Raw genomic sequence first — 24450 nt, 5'->3', positions numbered from 1 at the left:
CTTTTCTTGGTAACCTCTAGGGAGCTGAAAAAATACTTGCTCCACCTTTTTAACCAGACCAAAAGGCAAGCGCTGGCCCCAATACGAGACTTCTCCAAACGTGGTGATGTTCCATCCTCCCGGCTTTGACCATAAGAAGCTGTGATGTCTCCCCAACACATACATTCTCAGGATTCAGTTTCTAGCACTGCAAAAAGGACCTATAGTGGGGAATAGTATCTCTGGGTTTAAATGAATTTTCTGATCTTTCCATTTTTTCCAGAGGCTGAACAGCTTCCCAAGTGTGATAACCACACATATCAAGAGAGCGAGAGGTTTTTGTGAGCTGAAAAAGAAGAAAGCTTTCCAAAGAGTGTTATTAATTCTACAATTCTATATCCCTAAGACAGCAGAAATTAGGTACCCTTTTTTTAGGTACGCGGTTTTTGTTTTAAGGAGGGAATGTATCATTGTCTATTCTAATTAGGAAAGACCCGAGTGCTCCATGAATCAGTTGCAGTGTTATATGCAATGATCTGTAAGTTTTCTTCTCTCTCTCTCTCTCTCTCTCTCTCTCTTATTTTTTTTTTTTTTTTCCTAACTAGCAGTCCTAGGCTTTCTGAGGAATATTTCCATATTCCCATCCAAACTCCAAAAGCTGACCTAGAGTTTGGCATTTACCAATTGTTCTTGGCCCTGTTTCCTCGGTATTCCTATTTCCCTTACATCCTAGGTGTTTAGTCCACATGTCAAGATCAGTAGCAGAGAAGTGGGCTATCATTAAAATAACCTGAGGGCAAGATCCATCAGTTTACCCTACATAAAAGGAGTTGGAACACTGAGCAAGCTTAGAAATGTTTAACAAAGACAGGCCCTGTGATTCAGTTGCACTTGATACTTCTTTATTTATAATGTAGCTGGAGTAAAGAGTAAGCCTCTCAATTGTCCGTGGAACTCCCTTTAATATAATAAATAGTCCACGTCTTGCCCAACAGTCTAAATATTGTATGGCGCGTCACTCTGTCTTCATGAGATTAATTGTTCATGTTAGGTACTTTTTCCTTCTCTTTCAGTTTTAGAATGTTTTCTCAACCTTATACTTTTAAGAGTCATTAAAGAATTATTGTCTCACATTACCCCTTTTTAAAAAGAGAAGTTGTAATTTCCATAAGCACCAATTTCATTTGAAAGTAATTGTTTTTATGATATAAATTGGGGTTTTTAAAGTTTGGTTCTTGAACTACCTATATTTGAATTGCCTGGTTATCTGGACTTGTGCTACCACCGTTTACCGGTGACTAGTCCTGCTTCTTCAGGTGTTGAAGTATAACGCCAGAGAAGCAAATGGAGGCAAGCATAGAGTAGAAAGTAAGTTTTATTAAAGAAAAGTAAAAGCAGACTTCTCCCGGGTGGAAGAAGGAGACCCAAAGGCGGAATCCATAGGACAAGCAAATCTTGTCCTTTTTATAGGTTTTATTCTCCTATTCTTTCCCCCTTATCTCTTTCCTTCCTGCCTACATGATTAGACCCGGTTCTGCATAAAGTGAGAAGCGATGGGCAGGGGGAGAGCCAAGGTGATTCAGGCAGGTAAGGGCCCAGGGGGCATCAATTAGCATCTCCTTGTCTGCAGTCCCTGACAAGGGCAGGTAAATTTGGTAATCAATAGACTCTGCAGGTCCTTGACATTCCATTCTCCCAGGGCGGTCTCCAACTTCCAGAGGCAGATGGCTTTCATGGCCCCCATTTCCTCGATCTGACCTGATTCCCTATTTCTACACTAACTGCCTGTCCCCAGTTTTGGCTTCACTTGGGCCCAGAAATTTGCATTTTAGCAAGTTTCCAACTGGTAGCTTTGTACATTCAAATATATAAATCACTAAATTGATAAGAAGCCTCCTGAATGTGTCTAAATTCATTCTTGAGTTTTGTTTTGTTTTTTTTTTTTTCTTAACCACAGACATTATCTTTCATTTTGGGCAGTGTCTAGAATTTATAATTTTGTTAGAACAAATTGTCTATTTCCAGCCTACATTTTATTTATTTTATTTTTTAAATTTTTTGTCCTAATTAGTTGTACATGACAGTAGAATGCATTTATACATTTTGATAGATCATACATAAATGGAGTATAAGCTCTCATTTTTCTGATTATACATATTGTAGGATCACATCTGTCATGCAGTCATATATGTACATGAAGTAATAATGTCTGCTTCACTCTACTGTTTTTCCTACCTCCATACCCATTTTCCTCCCTTCCCTGCTCTCTACCTAATATAAAGTAACTCTATTCTTCCCTATCCGCCCCCTGCCTTATTGTGAGTTAGCATCCGCATATCAGAGAAAATATTTGGTCTTTGGTGTTTGGGGTTTGGCTTATTTCACTTAGTATGATATTCTCTAACTCTGTCCATTTACCAACAAATGCCAGAATTTCATTCTTCTTTAAAACTGGGTAATATTCCACTGTATATATATATATATATATATATATATATATATATATATATATATATATATATATATCACATTTTCTTTATCCATTAATTTATTGAAGGACATCTCGGTTGGTTCCATAGTTTAGCTATTGTTATTTGAGCTGCTATAAACATTGATGTGTTTGTGTCACTATAGTATGTTGACTTTAGGTCAGTTGGGTATAAACCAAAGAGTGGGATTACTGGGTCAAATGGTGGTTTCATTCCAAGTTTTCTGAGGAATCTCCATACTGCTTTCCATAATGGTTGTACCAATTTGCATTCCCACCAGGAATGAATGAGTGGACCTTTTTCCCCACATCCTTGCCAACATTTATTGTTGTTTGTATTCTTGATAATTGCCATTTTGATTGGAGTAAGATGAAATCTTAGTTTTGATTTGCATTTCTCTAATTACTAGAGATGTTGAACATTTTTCATATATTTGTTAATCGATTGTATATCTTCTATGAAGTGCCTGTTCAGTTCCCTAGCCCATTTATTGATTGGGTTATTTGTTTTTTTGGTGTTAAGTTTTTTTGAGTTCTTTATATATCCTAGAGATTAATGCTTTATCTGAGATGCATGTGGTAAAGATTTTCTCCCAATCTGTAGGCTCTCTCTTCACATTACTGATCGTTTCTTTGGCCAAAAAGAAGTTTTTTTAGTTTGAGTTCATCTCATTTATTGATTCTTGGTTTTACTTCCTGTGCTTTAGGGGTCTTCTTAAGAAAGTCAGACCCTAGGCTGACATGGTGAAGATTTGGGTCTACTTTTTCTTCTAGTAGTCAAAGTGTCTCTGTTCTAGTGCCTAAGTCTTTGATCCGCAATGAGTTAAGTTTCATGCAGGGTGAGAAATAAGGGTTTAATTTCATTTTGTTGCATGTGACTTTCCATTTTTCCCAGCGCCTTTTGTTGAATAAGCTATCTTTTCTCCAGTGAATGTTTTTGGCACCCTTGTCTAGTATGAGATACCTGTATTTATGTGGGTTTGTCTCTTTGTCTTCTATTCCGTACCATTGATCTACATGTCTCAGCCTACATTGTAAAATGCACATGATTTTATCTGCTACATACCAGAAAGATTAGAAATAAGGAGGGAATGGAAATGCTGGCTTGGGATAAGATGGTGCAGAATCACAAATTGAAATGTTACTGTTACCATCCTTTATTTTTGTGGCAACAGAACTGAGGTGAGCACAGTGGTGACCCAGGCAAGGGCCGTTTGCTGGTCGTGTGGTAAGATAAACCTAGTTACCACTGCCCCTTCTGTCTGGAGGCAGTCCCTCACACAGCCCAGGTCCTTCAGTCCCTCCTCCTCCAAAGTTGCACTGGGATCCAGGAAGCACCACTATAGTACGCTAGTTCTTCAACTTCCCTGTTGTTTCCCGCAGATCCGTGACTCAGGGCCGGCAGATAGCATGGTCCAGTTCATCTTCTACCAGCCTATCATCCACCGGTGGAGGGAGACGGATTTCTTCCCCTGCTCAGCAACCTGTGGAGGAGGTAATGGTGTTGATTTAACCTAGACACTGTGGGCTTCTGTGAGGAACGGTTGGCTATTAAAAGAGTGGAATAACTTCTGCATGGAAGAAATGGACTGTTGTGTAGATCCAGTCCCTTCTTCTCAATGGAGCCAAATCCTGAAGTCCTCCCGTAATGCAGACCTCAGGGGAAATGCCACAGACACATCTCCTCCTAGAGACACCCATGAAGGGGAGCAATCTCTGCTTCTTTCCTTGATTTCATGGAAAGTCCATGATAATTTGGTAGCAGTGTTGCCCTAAGGCATTTCTGGTTGAGGTGATGTCTTTCATTCAGTTATCAGGTGAAGAGTTTGTCAGGCTGAGTAAAGGAAATAGTCTGTCACTAGAACAAAAAAATCACTACATTGCAGACTTAAGGCCGGTTATTTTTTGGTTCCACCTCATCATCAATGCATTAAAAGGAATGCCATGACTTTATATGTTCATTAAAATGCATTTCTCCTAAAAACTCATGAAATGAATTCCTGTCTCCACTTATCACATGAATGGTATTTTGTGTTACTGGAAAAGATTTTGTTTTTCTCTTCCATTATCTGTTCTTTATACTTTTCCTGACTATGTAACAATTGCTTTGAATTATTTTACAATAATTTATGTGGTCATTTCCCTGTAACAGATCACTTAGGTCATTTAAATCTTTCTACCATTGTAACATAATGAATAACTTCATTCCTCAGTATTTTTCTTTTTTTAGATGATTTACTTGGGATAAATACTCAATAGAAAGAACACTAGATGAAGCAGTTTCAGAAATTTTGTGGCCATTGGCATATATTGCCAAACTCTTATGAAAAGTAATAAATATTTTAGGTGAATTGTCAACTCTTATAGATTATCTTGTAAGTTTTTCTAATTTAATGGGCATGAAATTGTGAATATATGTATATGTATATTCCTTTGAAAATTAGTATATCAAATACATTCTACCCTAGCTCCAATTGACTAGTTTATTAACATAAGTATCACTAAATTATTTTGGCAAGAGATAAAAGGATGATACTGCAAAACAGAGACAAGTGATAATTCACCAACTTTTTGAGACAGTAAGAATATATGAAGTAGTTCACCTGTAGCTGTCTTATCTCTGTGCCTACCATGTGAATGAACCACTAGAAATGTGGTTCTACAGAACAGTGTTGGATTTTAGCTTAACAGTAGTAAGTCAAAATAGCATCAAGTGCTTTTACTCAATTGTTCAATAACTACTAATTCAACATTTTAAGCACTTCAGTAGAATAGCTTTTCTGGTTGCCCTATCTGTCCTGAATAGAAAATTGCTTTGTTTAAAAATAAACTGCCAATTACTTTGATGCTTCATAGGAAGCCATTATTTTGATATATTTATTAATAACTACCATAGAAAAATAGTTTTAAAGAAAGCAATCTAAGGAAAGAATTTCTTTTTTTTTTTTTCTTTCTAAATAAATATCATGCTTTGTGCGAGAGAGCAATTCAATTATATGCATACTACACCAGATTCACATAGAGATGCTGTGAGGGTATAGTTTTCATAAACCTGATAATAACTCACTATTAGTGTTAGATTCATATATATCCAACCCCTTTGGCCTCATTTTGCTCACATTTAAGGGAAGAAGCAGAACTGTGGTTTTCAAATGTTTTCAGATATCAAACCCTTTGTTCAAAGGAAATCTTACTCAGGAAACCCAGATAAAAGGAAAACTTCTCTCAGTGAAGTTATGTGGGATGTGGAGACCTGCATTTATCTCACTTCATGGGTCAGTTTGAAAATTACTAAAGAAATGATCTCTAAGATCCCTTCTCCACTTCTGGCTCCAGATTCAACTGGTTGTTCGTTTTGTCCAGTGTAAAGAATTTCTATTCCAAAGCACTTGTGAAACTTCAGAAAACATAATCATCTGACCACTCTGGTAATTGACTTCATGTTCATTCTAACTTTTCACGTCATATGCACTATAATGTATTCAAAGCAATGGGTTTAGGTTGGTAAATTATGGTTTTGAAAATCATCATCTCAGGTTTATATTTTATTATCTGTACCCACATTTTTCTGCATGATAAATTCTGTCCTTGAGTATAAATTGTCAGGTGTATAAATTATAATGTGTTTAACTTGTCATAAAATTAGCTGCTTTGTAGTACAATGAATTTTAAAATAAAAATTACATTTACTCATCTAAAATATCATTTTGCTACTTGATTTTCTTATAAAGCAAAAAGTTTGATGGAACATGTGTTCTTACCCATTGCTTTCATTACTTTCCATGCTTTTCATCTTTCCAATAGAATTTTAAAAGGCCTTTTTTTAGGTCTTTAATGAACAATTAATTTTTGTGGGTGGTCTGAGAACACTGCCTCAAGTCAGGAAATCTGGCTTAAAAGTCTCCTTCTGATTTCCTAAAATTTTTTGCAAGTCCCTTAACAATTTAAATTCTTGCTTCCTAATATATATTTAGCAATAACAGTATTCAACTACTGACCAGGGAGAATATACTTGAAGGATTGGTTAGGGTTAGAATGATTCAAATTTTTTTTAAGTCTGTGTGCACTTATTTTTCACCCCAGGAATCTAAGTCTTGATCACCACCCACCAGGGATGTACAGGACATTACAGAAGCAAGTAGAAAAGATAAAACACATGATAATAAAACTATTACTCAGCAACTTTTAAAAAGAGGCTTCTCTACAATGATTTCCATTGTTAAATGTAATTATAATGTACCAATAAAATGTTGTTAAAAATAGGATTCTCTAAACAGTGCAGATTTGTAGATAGAGACTAATAAATAAGGGCTAGAGGCTTAATTTAAAGAGAAATGGCAAAAGATTTTGGAGAAGGCAAAAATTAAGCAGAGAGGGGATTTTCATTTGTTGTTTTTTTTAGTTCTTTAAAGAAATGGGATTCATGGTGGCTATTGCTAGGATCTTAATTGTCCGTTTACTCAGATCAATCCATTTAGGTTGAATTTAGGCCAAAAAAAAAAAAAAAGTTCCCTGGCACCTGGCAGAACTGACCCTATACCAATGGTCTTTTTTGGATTTTATATTATGCCAAAGAAATAAAAAGAATAGTTCTTCTCTTTTTACAAAGTCTTATAATCTGGCTATGCCCTCATGTAATTCAAGCTCTGTAATATAATTTAATTATTACAGTGAGTGGATTACTTGAAAAAAAAAAAAAAAAACACAGTATTTGAGGCCTGCAAAAATTAATGAGCCTTCCAATTATGTGTCTTTTTTCCTGGAAATGACTGGGGCATTGGGGAATAATTTCCACTAATGTGAGATGGCCAAAACATATAAAGCAATATATTGCCTTGGTATGTGCCTTTAAACTTGCCTGGTTGGTTTGATCCTTGCAGGCTACCAGCTGACATCGGCTGAGTGTTATGATCTCCGAAGCAACCGCGTGGTTGCCGATCAGTACTGTCACTATTACCCAGAGAACATCAAACCCAAACCCAAGCTTCAGGAGTGCAACTTGGATCCTTGTCCAGCCAGGTCAGTCCTATCTACTAGTTGATTTATCATAAACATAAATCAGATCTCAAGTAAGCTTCTCAAATTCAAATGAAGTTTTAAATCAAAAATAAAATGACAAGTGCTGCTGTCAAGTGTCCCTTCCTAGTTTTGTGTCATTAGTCCCTGGGCTCCTGCTGCTGTGTGAAGTCATCTCAGGGCCTGAGGACTTTCCTTTTGTAAGGTAGTAGGTGAAGCACTTTCAGAGTCATTTTCTCTTCTGACTTCTTTGCATTCCAATTCATTGTTTCTCAGACAAGATCCAGGCCAGTGAACTGTTGGATGTTCTTAACCAATGTGATGGCACAATGCTGGTAGGATCTTTCCATTTTCTCTCTGTCCCTGATCAGGGACATGGTCATCACAGACCATGTTTCAGGGTCAGAGCTGGCCCCTTCTCACCTGTAGGTAGAAGGTTCATACTGATTAATTAGAGTCAGAACCAACCTTAGAAGAGTTCTGCTGCCTTTGAACAAATTCAGCCTTTGCTGAACGGAAAGCAGAATATATTTCCAAGGTCATATTTTTTAAAGGTCTTTTTAATTAGAAGCTTTAAAAATTTAAACACTTAACACTTTCACACATCATTGTTTGCTTTTTTGGAAATCCCAATTGGCCTTCAGATTATTTTCTGGATCAAAATTCAGCCTGGCCAATGAAATATCTCAAATAATGAGAAATCATGGAAAGGCAGATCAAGAATCTTGTCCTGACTGGAGCACTTGCCTTAATACCTACAACACTTTCTAGTGATTCTCTTTAGTAACAGTTCATTCATCCTTGATTTATGAGAGAGGACATAGAAAATTCTTCCCTATGAAAGTAATCACAAAGACCAAAAGGTAAAATATTCTTTTTCAAACTCCTTGGATTTCTGAGAAACACTGCAATGTGAATTATAAAATCCGAGTTTACTAATTATAATGCATAAAAAGAAAATTTTGAAGAGTTACTAGTATATGAGCAATGCCAATGCCGATCACTCTATCTTGAGGTTATAAGTAATGCAATTTTAGTTTTTGTTTTCTGCTGTTACCTTTTCAAACTTTATGTTCTTGTCTTCTCTCTACCTTATATTCATGAATTCTAAATTCTCTAAGTGATATGAAATTGCTATTATTAATTAACTTATAGGAACCATATTACTGGCCTCATAAAAGTGAACCCATTAAAGAAACAAAAAGAATAGATATTTTATAATTTAGGTGAAGTTTAATTTCATATTATACCAGAATATTATATATTAAAAAGTTGAATATGATATAAAAACTAAATAAGGTGTTAAAATTTGCTTGGATTTCATTATTTTGGAAACAGTTGAGCATTTGATATATTTTTAGCTCTGATAATTATAACCCATGCAATTGAAGCCTATGTAAAAATCATCCTGTTTTACATTTTTATCCATATCTGTACATAGGAAAACTAGTGTGTAGAAAGCATATATATCTCAATTCAGACAGGCCAATTCAGCCATAGACAGACATTGGAAGTCTTATCAACATATTTCGATTAAAATTTGTATGTATATTTCTGGGAGAAATGAAGAATTAATTCCCTCCTACTACATAAAGTTTTCCCCACTAGGGAAAAAGACTTCAGCAAAGAAATTACTACAGAAGAAAATTGTGAATTAAAAGCATTTTGGTAATAATTTGAAGAAAATGTTTATAATTAGAAATATTTACTCATTCTTTCTGGCCTCTGATTTTCACCCACTCTTCTCTGTGGGAGTAACATTTTTGGCCCATTTCTTATTACCCAAAAGCAAAAGGCTACATTGAAAGACATCTGCATGTGCAATTTATGCTTTTTCCTGTGTTATTTTAAAACATCTAATACAGCACATGTATAAATGTTGGGACAGGTGGCTACTTAAAAAAGAAGAAGTAGAAAGAAAAGTGAGAAAAGGAAAATGAAAAAGTAAGTCATAGGCAAATGTCAGGAAGCTGCTTTTTTACTGAAGAAGTAATTAGACAAAGCTGTAAAAATTAAGACTTACCAGTGGGAGAGGCTTAAGGGAAAACCCTTTTGGAAAATGGAAATATACTACTCCAAGGTTGAGATATTTCAGGAATTGCTATGGAACTCTTTTGAATACCTGAAGTAAAGGGAGAGTCTGAGAAAAGTAGGTAGAAGAGATTCTTTAATAGGTCTGCTTTCCCATCAGATGGAGAAAATCAGACCCTTAAAGTAACTGTTTGCTACCTACAGATGCAACTGTCTGATAGTAAAATCAAGGTTTTTTTTTTTTTTTTTTTTTTGGGGTGCTGGGGATTCAAACCCAGGGCCTTGTGCTTACAAGGCAAGTACTCTACCGACTGAGCTATCTCCCCAGCCCCGTAAAATCAAGGTTGACACAGTGATATTAAAACCAACAACAACCGTTTTTGTGTCCAAGATTAGAAACTCCCCAAAGGAAAAACATAGACATTCTGAGTACGAAGCTACATATTTTTGAACTTCATAAAAAATTTATTATTGAGATATTTACTCATTTTCTGTACTCACTGCAATTTTTTATCTCTTCTAGTATTTAGAAGGAAAATGCTATTCAGAGAGTCAAGCTTATTCCCTTTCAAGATCAAGAAGTATTGTGAACAGCAAAAAATGACACTAAGTAATTAAGCCTACAACTTTAATTGTATCACTTTACCCTTCCAGACCTCAGTTTTCTTAGCCACACCAAGTTGGGAGTGAGAGGGATAGGATTGTTTGATGCATTTAATTATTGGTTTTCAAACGCTGCCCACAGAACTTGATGTTTCACAGGGTTGCTTCATTAAGTTTCATTTTATGTATTTTAAAACAATAATTCAAAAAAGATAAATTCAAGCATACTAAACAAGTGATTTTCATTGATTCAAGCTAAGTTAAATTATAAAAATCTTCATAGCGACTGCAAAAATATACTAGCAAAATAAATACTTTTTGTCCTCATCAAGTTCTTTCATTGTGTCCATTTAATTAAAAAATAAAGTATTCTAAGATTATAAAAGGAGCTATAAAAACTTACTGTTAGCAACTACATCTCTGTGATAATAAAATCTTCTTGCTATATACATCTAAAACCAAAGAAAGTAGAAATAAACTGGATATGACCACCAGTAGCATATCCCTGATACCACCTTTTAGTGTTTACCAAAATAGCTTCACCATTTTCATTATTTTGCTTTATAATAAGTAAAAGTTATACATTTGAACCAATTATCAAATTTTATGAGTATATACCATGGTGTCAGGTGTCAGGTCTTATGCATAATATAAAGCCTTTCAATGACAGAATGCCAAAATATTTTTAATTCACTGCTTGTTCTTATGTCCATGGCCCTTCCAATTTCCAACTGAATGTTCATTAAGTATCAGTCAATATTTTAGTTTTAGGAAGTTCACAAATCTCTTAAATAGGTGAACAACTGGAAATTGTCCTAAGTCCATAGAGATCTGGGATAGGCACAGATCACCATAGGCATGAAGAGTCTCCAGAATAGAGAGAGGCATCTATCCATCCCTCCATTTACCATTTGTCAGGTTTGGGTTCTCATTATTTTCCTTTTTTCTTTGCTTTCCCATCTTGTATTTTGTTCCTTTCCCCTGCCCCCATTGTTTCTCTTTCTTACACTTACAATGACATCCAAAGGCCGCCATGGTTGTAGTTTAGTCCATTCAGTGATTCTTGAGGTGAAAGAGATTGTTGATATCTGATCTATTCTTGTCAAAATAATTTTTACATTTTTCTGGCTTTTCTTCTGATTCTAAATGCTAACTTGGAAATACTGATGAGTTCAAACAATAGAACTCACTAATAATCACAGATGGCCATGTTAGTTCTTTTGCTGGGTTTCTTTCCAGTCTTATCTCTAGCTCATAGTCCATACAGTAGACACCTGGAATTCCAAGAGCTGGCATAAACTGTTTCCACTCTTTGTAAGACTAGTTGGAATGGCCTTGACATGTTATAACTTGACCTTTTTCTGAGGCAGGGATTTGAGTCAGTTGCCCTGTAATACCAACACTGAGCTTAGCTAACTGCCCAGGAGTTTCATCCCAAGAGGACATTGTGGCTCTTGCTGGTGACATTTATGCAGTTATTTTTATGAAGTGATAAAAATACTTAGTTTCCTAGCCAAAAGTAGTCTCAAAAAGGGAGCCAATACTCGAAGCTTATAAGGGAAGTTAAGAGAAAATGAAGTATAAAGATTTAATGACTTTTTGCTAAAATTACTAATACTTTTTCACTGGCAACCCAGAGCTGTGACATGACTAAGGCTGCCATACTTCCTGTGCATTCTTATCATAGCTTCAAGTGGTTGTCCACACTCGGGCATTCCCGGAAGTCACGAGACATGCTTCAGGTTTATCAGAGTTCTGGTGCAAATTTAGTTTTCTGTTTTGTACTTTTAACACTATGTTAATGGGTCCTTTCCCATGTAACTAGGGGATCTAATGTGAATTCCTCTTATATGCCTACCATGCTATAATCATGGCTTCTATGTTACACCAAGAGAAGCTTTTTTTGAAATTTGTGCAGTAGTCTGTGCCATTTCTATGTCTTGGGTGAAAGGTCGAGTCTATCGTGTAGCCAGAAATCTTCACAGTGTGTCTATGCTTCAATAACAACTAAAAAGGCATCATTTTATGCAGCTAATAAGCATATGTTTTCGGAGCAGCTTCAAATGTGGAACGTGCAACATTTGGCCTTATGTATTGTAGTCCATGAGACAGGTAGGACTGTTAAATCTGTTTGGAGGAGGGAGGCATTGTGTAAGACTCTGGGAGAGGATCAGAGAACCACCTTTGCAGGTTTGTTTGGCACAGACCTTTAGTTTTCCCTCCAAGGCAGTAATGAAGGGGACTTATAGTGGCAAGGCTTGGACAAGTCAAAAAGCTCTCATTCATCACACTACCATGGTCGCAGTCTCTAACAAACAGATCCGTTCTTTGCTGGAGCTGCATCCAGATTCATCCTTCCCTCAAAGAATTTGGACCAACAGTCCTAAGCAAATGTCCAAACTTGTATGTTGCAGTGGTAGGTTTGATGGGTTCAAATGGCTTGTAGGGAGGGGATGCAGTTCCATTTAGTTTGATAGTAAATTGCATAAATTATTTCTGGCTAGGGACCCAATTGCAAAAAACAAGTCTCAGAACTGAATACCATTGTAACTATAAAGAAATATTCTGCATCAGGAGAGGTGGTTCATGCAGTAGGCATGTAAAAACCTGAATCTTCTTGCTAACTTGATGACCAGCCAGTCAACAGTAATATAGCCAGATGGTCAGGATTGGGAGCTCTGGAATAAAACAGCCTGGCTTAAGATCCTGGCTCTGCCACTTACTAGTTGAGTAGCCTTTGGCAAATTACGTATTCTCACTAAGCCTCAGTTTTTCATCCTGTGAAGTGAGGATAATAACAGTACTTACCTCATAAAGTTGTCATGGCATAACACATTTAAAGAGCTTAGTGGAGTGCCTGACACATGATAAGCACTCAATAAATGTTGGTTGCTGCAGCTATTATGACTTATGATCATGGCTATGATGATGTTGATGTTACCTCAGAGAAACTCCTAAACTCTCCAGAAATCAGCTTCCTCAACCATGAAAGGAATAGATGGAATTCTAATTCTCTGAGTCCCAGGAGGGTAGTTCTCTATTTGTTGTAACAAGAGACAAAATTCCTAGGAAAATATCATCTTGAAAGTAAATGAGATTTTTAAAATGTAATCATGAGAAATTAGGATAATTAGCAACTCCTAAAATCTCAGTTCACAAGTGTCTGATAACCCCACTTAACAAGCTGTGAGACATTGCCATGTAACTCACATGGGACCTACGCCATATATGTCTTCGAAAAGGAAAACTCAATATATGAACTAGAAAGTGGCTGACTTATTTAGCAATTAATGTGTTATAAAATGATTTCATCATGGAGGTCATGTAATACCTAATTTTATTACAGTAGGTAAATGACTTAGAAAAGTATCACCTTCCTTCCTTCTGGTGAGTCTCATTTAAACATACTGTTCTGAGCAGCAAATGAGTAAGCAATAAGAAAAACCACCATGAAATCTTATTCCCACTTTCATGCATTATTTATAACAAGATAAATGAAGCAGTTCTGGTTCTTTTTAGAATGCATGAGCATTCCCTTCCCAAACTTATTGATAAGCAACAATAATTTAGTTATCAGGGCAATCTAGTTTTTCTACTAAGCCAACTCATCAGTGGGAGTAAGTTCACATCTTATATTACATTTTGAAGTCTTAAAACATATAATTATTTGTGTGATTATTTTAATGAGCTTGTGAGTTAATAGAATAGGTATGGTCCTCATCCTCATTTTTAACCTCAGTCTTTTAGTTTTTAGCTATGTGACTTAACTAGCTAAGTAACCTCTCTGCTTAATGTCTCTGGGCCTGATTTTTGCCATATGTGAGATGAATATAATATTCCTATCAAAGAGGAACAGTGAGAATTCTGTGAAATAATGCATATAAAGCTTTCAAGGTGCCAAACCCTCAACACATCTCCAGCTATCATTACTAAATTGAGTCTCAAACTGGTAAAATGACTTGTATAATGTCACTCCTACTGAAGTTTATAAGGTACTTCCATCTGTTGTCTCCTGTTAGTTTTACAATCCCAAGAAAGTTAATGAGCTGGAGATTGTCATCTGTCTTACAGAATCTGAAACTCAGAAAGGTTAAGTGAGCTGTACCAAGTTGGGGTGGGCAAAAGCAAGCTGGAGTACGGACGTAAGTGCTCCCAGTGTAGCACTCATGCTTTCATATCCCACAGTCGCCACTGCTCTGCACAGTGCCTTCGGCAACCTGTGAGTTTGGTTCCATCACAACACAGACCCCCACAGCCAGCACAGAACCGCAGACAGTTTCAATGTGAAGTGTGGGTGTTTGAATTGACTTCATATCTAGGTTAAGCAAACTATCTAGGTTAAGCAAGCTTCTTTCATATCAAAATGAATACTGGTGTCTACTCATATCAAACAATGTCCAAATCACTCCGTACAGGAAGAGGTAAATGAAATTTAAGGAAATATTAGTCCCAACTATTTAAAAGCAATTCAGACATTGCATTCATTAATACCAAGAATGCTGAAATCCAGAAATGGAGAGGTGAGGACAATTTTTATCACTTGCTCCAAAATAATACACTCTAGGAGACTTTTTTTTTCTTGTCTTGTTTTTTGGTACCAGGGATTGAACCCTGGGGTGCTTAACCACTGAATCACATCCCCAGACCTTTCTTCATTTTTTATTTTGCGACAGGATCTTGTTAAGTTACTTAGGGCCTTGCTAAGTTGCTGAGGATGGCTCTGAACTTGTGATCTTCCTACCTCAGCTTGGGTAACAGGTGTGTGCTACCACACCCAGCCACGAGTTGGTTTTCTAGCAGAAAATGAATTTGTGTCTAAGAAAATGCTTAAAGATCTTGATAATGAAGCAGACTCCTTTGGGTCCAGGTCCAGGGCAGTCCAGGTAAATGAATGTTGCTTGCTAGTTACAGGGCTTGAAAAAATTGGAACCTGTTTATAAAACCTTTTCTCATTTGCTGGATTCCAAGTTACCATTATAAATAGTGGGAAAACTCATTCCGTTTCAGGAAGTGTTAGAGGAGGAGGGATTCTGAGATAATCATTTCAGTTCTGTGGTTTTTGAGCTGTGGACCATAGAACTCTTGAGTTCTGCCCTCAGAACCACTAAAAAAAGGAAAAGTAAAATGGAACCCAACAACTGGAGTTCCCAGGCAACTGTTCTTACATCATCTTAAAACTTCTCACTTCATCCAACACTTGGATTTTGTGGAAGACCAAAGAAAAAGTTCAGATGTGAGCAGAAGTCCAGATGTAAGGTCTTCAAGGTTCCAGGAAAGCAGCAGAGTACTGACCTTACATCTTCTAGCTTCTCAGGTGTTCTTTCCCTTTTTGTGCCACGATCCTTTGTGCTCATAAAAAGGCAGAGTGCTTCTGTCCCTTTCCATGCTTTCTGAACTCTCCCTTATCCCATTCTGAAGTATTGCTTAGGAAGAAGTTGGTTTCTATTGCCCTGGAGTCACCTAGAGAAGATGCAATTCCCTTATCTGTGCCAAAACTCCCTCTTTCACTCGTGATTTTATTCTTTAGATAAAACACATTCCTTATCCTGTTTTGTGCCAGGTTTTGTGCTTGGTGCCTTGGCAAAGGCAAAGGTGGATCAACTAGAGTCGGCCCCAGGGAGACTGCGTGCCACAGGGAGTTGAGTTACACTGTTACACAGCAGCATGATACCTGCAAGTCACAGAAGGAAGAAAGGGAAGAGTTTTTTATAAAGTTTCCAGTAGTTACTTCTGGGAGATCCCCAGTGGGAAGATTCAGAGTTAGGTGAGCAGGCTGAAGCACAGATGGCAGTGCTTGGTCCTTTCTCTGCCTCAGGTCAACCTGTTTTAACCTTGTTTATGATCTTTGTTTTGCTGTAGTTTTATTTCTGGGTAGTAACCATATTGCCTGCCTTTGCATCTCCACACCAATGACACGGTGTCCTTCAGTGAATGCTTGCTTCTCGCCTGTGTGCACGGCTCTATCCAGAGAGTTATGAATTCTGTCCCATGGCATTAAATGAACAAAAGACTTATGCATAGTTTGAAGTTAATAGATAGTTAAAAATGCTGAGCCAATTGAGTGTTATGGGTATTTGGAAGAGGGAGAGAGAATTTCTGACTAGATGTTGAGAGAGATATCATTTGTCTAAGAAATTTCACTGGGTCTTATGAAACCAATTAAGGCTTTTGAGTTGGAAGTAAAATATCAACTAGTAGTCCAGCCATGATTCGACCGGAAGGGACTCACTACAGATAGAGAGACGTCAAGAGGCTGCTGTGAAAGGGTACAGCTGTCAAAAAAAATGGACTTGGCAAATGTTGCTGAGCACTTGTAGGGAACACAGGAAAGAAAAGAAGCAAAGGTGTCGCAGAGTATGTGGGATGATGGGAGAGGGGCAGTGCCCTGAACAGAATAGGAATGGCAGGAAGAGGACACAGTTTGCAGAGGAAGATAATGAGCTGTCTGGGACACACTGATCTCAAAAAGCCTGGAACACATGAGGAGGCCAGAGAGTCTGGGGTGATGGATGCAATGCAGGGAAAGACACAAGAGCTTGCTGTCTCTGAAAGGGTCTCCTTATGGTTCATTTCCATGATAAAAGCTCCCTCCCATAAATTAGGTGCTTATGTGATTAGTTACATTAAGATTTTTCTCAAAGAAAGAAGATGTATCACAATATGTAAATTCCACAAATGAGTACAATGACCTAATTTTGCTTTGATTTTGTTCTAAAGGAACTTCTTAGATCATTTCTGTGCAGACTCAATAATCTTTAAGTGTATGTGGAATTTGAGGTGATGGCCTCATAATTCCAGATGTTCCTTTCTTATACCTCTTTTTTAATTTGAATTTATCATACTTGAATATTCTAAGTGCTGTAATCATTAAAGGTATTACTGTATTGGAAAACTTGGTAAACAGAAAAACATAAAAAAAAAAAAAAAAGCAAAAATTACCCATAATCCTACCACCAGGAACACACAACTCTTATTAGGTGTTTTTCTACTATATGTGCAGGAGTGCATATGTGTACATATGTACCTGTGTGTACACACATAGTGTATATACACAAAATTATTTATAAAAATAATTAGGTGATATGTGAACATAAATTTTCTAATATTGTGAGTGGGATTTTATTCTTTATTTTGTATTCAATTTTTTTCAGTTGCCATTACACCTGAGCATTTCTCATGTCATTAAACATGTTTCAAAAATGTTATGTTTATGTGCTGTGTAATATTGCATTATATACACCTCTAACACCATGAAAGCATTCTCCTGTCATCTGGCAATTCAGTGGGGCACGTACATGGAGAGGATGAGCTGAGATGTATTTCTCAATCACATTCCTCTACAATGATGGCCTACACATCATTACTGTCTCTTCTTACCAGTACTTCCCCTGATGCTGGAAGTTTCAGATGGAGTCAGGCCAGTGCTCACTGCACAAGCCCATGAGTCGCACCCCAAAGCCAACTACTTATATCCTCCTTTTGTGAACATTCTTAAAACATAATATGCCGCTTCACCATTCCTCACTCATTCAGACACATGTCTGGATGTCCGCATACAAACACACACACAATCAAAACCTAAACACAGGGAGAATTTCTTCAAGTTCCTAAATTGATATTTTTGTCATTCTTTGTGATGTGCACTTTGCCTAAAGAAAAAAAAAAAACAAAGCGTCTTGACGGTAAGCAATAGGAAGTTTAGACAAGATTGCCTCCGCCTCCATGATAGTGTAGTGAAAGGCCAGGGCTGTGGCACCGCCCCAGGAGAGAGCAGAGCCCATGCACACGAATATGCATTAGTAGGACTGGACAGAGCACCATTGTTTTGATATCTTTCTGTTTTCACAGGTGCCATGGAGTCATTTTATGAGTCTTCACTATGACCCATGCCATAGAAAGACAAATATAGCTACAGTTTTGCTGAATCCAGGTTGAAAGTTCCTTTTTCAAACAAAAACATAGTTTCTAAATCAGTCCAAAGCGAAGCTCAACATCTTGAATTCAGTGAAGTCCCCCATTATTCCCTTCCTTCCTTCAGTTCAACTTGTCTCCTTCAATGTTACTGTCTCCATTTGAAATATCATCAGCTGATAAATCAATTGACAGAAATCTGCAGCAGTTCATTTTAATATTGAAGATGACAAATTATTGCCATAAATATTTTCAGGAGAGAAGGTAATGGTATGTACTTATGCATTTAGAAATTGATATAGACTTGAATAGATACTAGGGTCAGGCAAAATATAAGTTTAAAGTCAATTTGATTTATTCCTTGATTGACTGTCTTTAGATAACAGCATATGCCCAAGATTCTCAGAAGAACTTTGAGAAGTTGGTGTTCTTTAAAATATAGTTTTCTTTAGAAAGAAAACTCCCTTAATTACTAGATGTAGCATTATTAGAAAGCAATCACATGATTCCAACAAAAGGCAGGAATAGGCTTTCATCCAATTTCTCGTCTGTCAGAATAAAGAAGAAAAGAATGGGATGCTTAACTCCAGAAACAAACAAAAGTTTAATGTGGTATTCATTTCATGCTTGCCTTAGAGTTCCATAGGATTTTGAGCATGCCCAAAGGCAGCATCCGGTTTCATGAACATTGCTATGTAAGGATAATATACATATACATGTGTATGCATGCATGCATGCACACACACGAATTTCATTGTACAAAAGAATACATTATTAGTCATATAAATAAATACAGAAAATTTAGTCACGTCAAATAAATAAAATGAACTAGTGCTCCAGTGATTTTCTTTCTTGGGAATAGATGTCTGCCTTCACAACTTGTTTTCTATTTTCTCTCAAACAAGTTCATTTTCTCTCATATCTCTTTGAGTTCTGGCAATGTCTTCAGAATCTGTGCAGGCTCTGTGTCCCTCTTTCTTCCCTCCTTACCTTTCATGATCTCCATCCAGTGATAGTTTTTATCCTTTGGATCCAGTATGCCCAGCCCATTGTTTGTACTCACACACTTAGGTTTGTGAACCATATGAAAAGAACATACTATAGTATCCTATATCAGAGGATGGGATCAGAATGAAAGGCTTAACTGATTTAAATAAAAGTATAAACATTTATGTTGAATATATGAAATACATATATGTTTATATGTGAATTCAGTAAATTCCCCCATTCTCTTTCTTCCTTCAGTTCACCTTGTCTCCTTCAATGTTACTTTCTCCATTTAAATGTCATCAGCTGATAAACAAATTGACAGAGATCTGTAGCAGTTCATTCTAATATTGAAGATGACAATAAAATAGATAAATAGATAAAAGGTAGATAGATAGATAGATAGATAGATAGATAGATAGATAGATAGCTCTATCTCCATCCATTCCAAGGACATAGACAGAATGCATGGATTCCTTCAATAGTCATTAGAGGAGCTTCCTGGCATTTTTCAGTTGGAAAGAAGCATCTCCTGCTTATGTTCTACCAAGTTCTGTGTCTGTATTGAGTTCTTTTCATCTACTTTTGACAGAGGCTTTGTCACACTAACCCTCTTATCCAAATCCCACAAGTCATAAATCCTCCACAAGCTAGGGAACAGGCCTCAGCCGGGACCCAGTCTCACCAACTGGAGGTTTTAGTTGAATTGGATTTTAAAATATCTAATAATACTAGTCTCTGTGTCCATTGGATTTTTAAAATACCTAAAAATACTAATTCTGTGTCCATGCTTTCTCTTTGTTATGTAGATTAACATAATTTAGGAGTCCTGCAGACCTCCAGGGACTTCCACACAGCCTGTAATGTCGTGTACATCCTTTAACCTCACAGCATATAATGTCATTTTTTGTGGCTCATTTAGCCATATTCTATTCTATTCTGCCTCTAAACCTCACAGGTTTCCAAGGGTGCTAGTTATATACTAACAACAGTCACAACTGCCATAACCACTACCATAAAACCACTATATAACATTTTATAGACCCCCCCCCTTAAAGAACCCTTTCATATGTATGAAATTTTCTTAGCTTTATTTTAGTAGGGAATTTGCTTTTGCTGATAATTGCCTACTCCATTTGGTAGTTCCTTTCTCCCTTTTATAAAATATCCCAGTGGCTATTTCCCAGGTCTTAGGAAAATCTTTACATCTGCCAAGAGAAGAAACTTATTTGCTCATGCATGCTGCAGTGTTGTCAATTCTGAGGTACATACTCTCATGCTTCAGTGACTTTCTCTTTCATCAGAAGTGAGACAGTAACTCTAATTGCTTGCTGAGCATCTGGAAGTAACATTAATAATGATGATAATAATAATGACCTCATAGGACATATAATTTGGGGGATTAAAGAACATTTACAAGCTTATTGTGTCATAGTTAATGATGAGGTGCCAAGTTTTCTTGCCACCACCCTTTCAAATGGTATTTCCTGCTTGGATCAGAGAACTAATTTAGTAAACGGTATCCTTTTGAAGAAGTTGCCCCATCTAAAAGCATATGCTAGCACAAAGATATTGAACTGTTTTAGTGTTGTTTTTCAGAGATGATTTATTAATGTTGTTTTGCATTTGTATAAAAATTGTATAATGTAATCATTTAGTGTTTATTTATTGTGTGTACCTTCTACTCAGAGGGTTGGCATTATTGTTCCTAACAGTGACGGATACAAGCAGATCATGCCTTATGACCTCTACCATCCCCTTCCTCGGTACGTAAATCTATCATCCTGATGTTAGAATTAGCAAATCAGTCTTCTGATGCTTTTATATATTTGTATATATAGACAATATAGAGAGAGATTCTGTGCTTTTCTATAAAAATAAGATGGTAGATGGTATATTTTGCAGTCCTTCCTGAACTCTGCTTTTGAGTAACACTGGCCTGCTCAGACTGTAAGCTTGTCATTCAAACACTGTTTTAAGATAGGCTCGATCATATTACATTGGAGTGGACGTGGTAATTCACTCTGATTACATGCAGCGTATGGGCTTATGTTATGCCTTTCTGTCACTTGCCTTGTCTTTTTCTGTCTCCTCTGCAGTAGGACTCTAGTTATTAAAGCACTGTTGCTAACTATTAAACAAACCCTGCCCAAAGTATTATCACAAACCACCAATGTGCAATTGCAGATGTGGTCTTTTTCCATATACTGACTTTAAATGTCCTCTTTCTATTTTAGAGAACTAAGTACAAAAGGCAGTTTTTCTTAAACCTTATATTGTTGAGAACAATTTGTGGGACTTTTTTTTCTTAAACATAAAATGTAATGTGCTGTTGTTTTAAAAATACAATCTTTTTTCAAAAGTAGAAAAAATAATGAAAGTAATTTAAAAACCTTAAAAAGAACTTCTCATCTTTATATTTATTAGAAAACTGGAGATGTTGAAAAATATACTGAGTATATTACTTGATGCATTGGAAACAGCTCCACAGATACCAAAAATTAGAATTGGGTTTAACTAGATCTTTGCTCTATTTTCTTTGCTTATTTGACCCTGCTATTTAGAAGCAAGAGTTCAAATCAGATCAGAAGTAGTTAGAATAATGTACGGTAGTTTTCCAAGTCCCAAACCTAGAAAATAATTGCATTTTGAACTGTAAAATACAGCAAAGTTTAATTGAAAGTCTCCAAACCCGTAGTGAGTTAGTATCCAAATAGTGATGCTTGGAGATCATCTAGTTCTACTCCCCAGTGATGCTTCGTTCTATTTTTCCCCCAACAATCACACCCAAATACCATAGATACATAAAAACATATATTTACACAAATCTTCATTCATATACATTTAATGCATATGTATCCACACATACCTCTACACACATATAGATATTTATATAATACATATATACCAGGGCAAGTTCTCATCCAGTGTCTACTTACATACTTCAGTGACTGGCAGGATACTCACTTTTCACCCTCCTAATAGTAGCATCTAGGAATGGGGGATTTGATTTAGACTAGACATAGTAGTTGTTGCTAAGTCCTTCTACTAAACAGCCACCTCATTAGTTAGTTCTCTCACACTTCCCTCTGACTATATTGATAAAGACAATGAATGACTTTAAAATGCTCCTTGATGTATCATTTTGCTGATTTGATCCAGAATTCTTCCTCTCCTTGATAATTTAATGAAAATATCAAAAGATCACTTTAATGGAACCAAGATTTCATTTGATGATAATTTCCATATCTGTAAAACAAGCATTCATAGGACACATGCTTCTGTTTGTGTGAAGATCAGACATTTCAAAATAAAGGCAAAGTTGGGTGTCAAGAGTGAGTAACATCAAATTTATGTTTTTCCTGTAATGGCAATTCCTAGATTTCTGTCATATCTCTGTGGTCTCTCTTGTTTATATTTCTCTGGCATAGCTAATGCCTCTCTTAAGTTAGACTTGATCTCTTAGAGAACTGTCCTTTCCCCAAAATGCCTTAAGGCCAGTGATACATAGAAATGGTCCTCCATGTTTGTTTGTACCATGTCCTGTGCATACATTTGGCAGGTCCATGTATCACAGAGGGAAAGGACAATTAGCAAATAAAATATACAGACTATTTCTTACCCCTTTAACTCCTGTTACTGATCTAGTTCTAAAGTTAGAAATTCTGTTTCCTGGCAAAGTACTAGTAATCGGAAGCTATTTCTACAAATGTGTTTTCATTTCATAAAAATACTTAAGGCTCAAAACCGGTTCTCAAATAGCAGCTACCCACTAATCAAGTCAGAAAGCTTTAGTAATTTAAAGTATTTAAGTGGATTTAAGACCACAAGTGTAGGTACAAAACATTATGAATTTTTAGATTGTTATTTCCTACTTTCAGTCTTTGACTTTATATGTATCTGAACGTAAAAGTGTAGTCTGATAAATTATCCTGATTCATAATTGATATATGTCACTTCTTAAATACCTTTTAATTTTGAGAATTTCTTACACTAAACACATTGTGTGTTTAAAAGAATTAAAGGTTGAAGGAGTTAAGATACATGGTATACAAACTCATTTAATGTCTTATAGGACAGGATCCCAGGATGCCCCCTCTCAACTTTTAGTATTTTTTTAAAGCAGCCAAACATGTTTTGATTTAGAATACCATATAACCCTATTATTATACAAGGATTCATATGATAATATTTCACATGTAGAACTGTTGGTTTATGCTGAAACCATACTATTAATTCTTAGGATAATATTAGCCTCATTTGTCTTTTTGGGATCACCTACATTGAAAAGGACACTTAATTCTATTTGTAAAGTTACACCATGATCATGTGTCCAAGTGTGAGACAGAAATTAATCACTCTCCCTTTAGAAGGATCAAATTTAGGGATTTTAGAGTACCAATTAGAAAATGTGCTCTTTTATGGCATCTTAATACCCTAAGAAATTAAATGTATATTAAAAAGCACATTCTGGGTTGTCAGAGCAAATCCAGTATGAATATTTACTTATATATTCAACCTGACTTCAGTCTGACAGGCCTTCTATCCACCACCAAAAGGAAGCCCTTCAAGAATGTACATGAGAACCGGTCTTACCCTTTTAAAAGAGAAACTTTCTGCAGAGCTACTTTATTTTCTTAGAGGACATATTTTAAAGTCTCCCAAGGGGTAAACAAAGGGCCTCAGTTTCCCATAATGACATTTCTTGTGTGTTTTCTGGGGAAAAACACATATGAAAATATTATATGACAGCATCTCTTGACTGTTGGCAATGGAGATAACAATTGCTGCCTAAACTTGAACAGCACAGAGAAAAGGTGATGGAAAACTCTCTTAACTGAAAAAAAAAACACATTATTCTGTCTCCTTCAGAAGAGAAATCAAGTTCACAACATACATGAAATCCTACTTACAGAATAATTAAAGTTTCCATGGAATAAATTTAGCTATTCAAGTGAAACAAGTGGATGACATTTTGTTTCTCTCTCATTAAAATTCTCTCTCCTATTTCTAAGAGAAATTTTAAAGATCTGTAGCAATCATCATCAACTAGCAGAACACATGTAAGAAAGACAAGTTCAACTCATTCAGTCCTAATGTTTCTGTGGTAAGAAATTCCACATTCTGTAAATCTACAGGAGAAAAGAAAAGAATTAGGTAAAGACATCTCTTTGTCTTTGGTCCCAGTACTTCAATGGAATTCTCTTTAAAGTTATTGGCAATGTTGTTGTTTTCTGCCTTAGTTAACTATTTCTTAGATTCAGACACCATAAGCCTTTCAACCAAACTTCTTCACTGTTCTCAGAGTTCTTTACCTGAGGAACTCTAGCTGCCAGTACCCCCAACAGTGAAAGACTAACTCGATGACGTTTATATGAGCAGTATCCTCCTCAACTTGATGGCTCAATCTGGCCATCGAAATTGTGCTGAATCTC

General features: G+C 36.3%; 1 protein-coding gene across 2 annotated transcripts in view; it reads left to right on the top strand.

Annotated features, from left to right (window-relative positions):
- Adamtsl1 (ADAMTS like 1) overlaps positions 1-24450 on the top strand; it is a 368881-nt gene that overhangs the window by 149078 nt on the left and 195353 nt on the right. The window contains exons 8-10 of one of the 2 annotated variants that reach the window (XM_047525411.1): positions 3851-3962; positions 7348-7486; positions 20731-20781. In XM_047525411.1, coding sequence (XP_047381367.1) covers positions 3851-3962; positions 7348-7486; positions 20731-20781 — 302 coding nt within the window. The remainder of the gene's footprint in view (positions 1-3850; positions 3963-7347; positions 7487-20730; positions 20782-24450) is intronic. The other variant, XM_047525412.1, reaches the window with a different exon arrangement.

This window comes from Sciurus carolinensis, chromosome 14, assembly GCF_902686445.1.
Source record: "Sciurus carolinensis chromosome 14, mSciCar1.2, whole genome shotgun sequence".
Classification (NCBI taxonomy): Eukaryota; Metazoa; Chordata; class Mammalia; order Rodentia; family Sciuridae; genus Sciurus; species Sciurus carolinensis.
The sequence above is the reverse complement of the archived record's forward strand: the minus strand, read 5'-3'. Positions and strand labels throughout refer to the sequence as shown.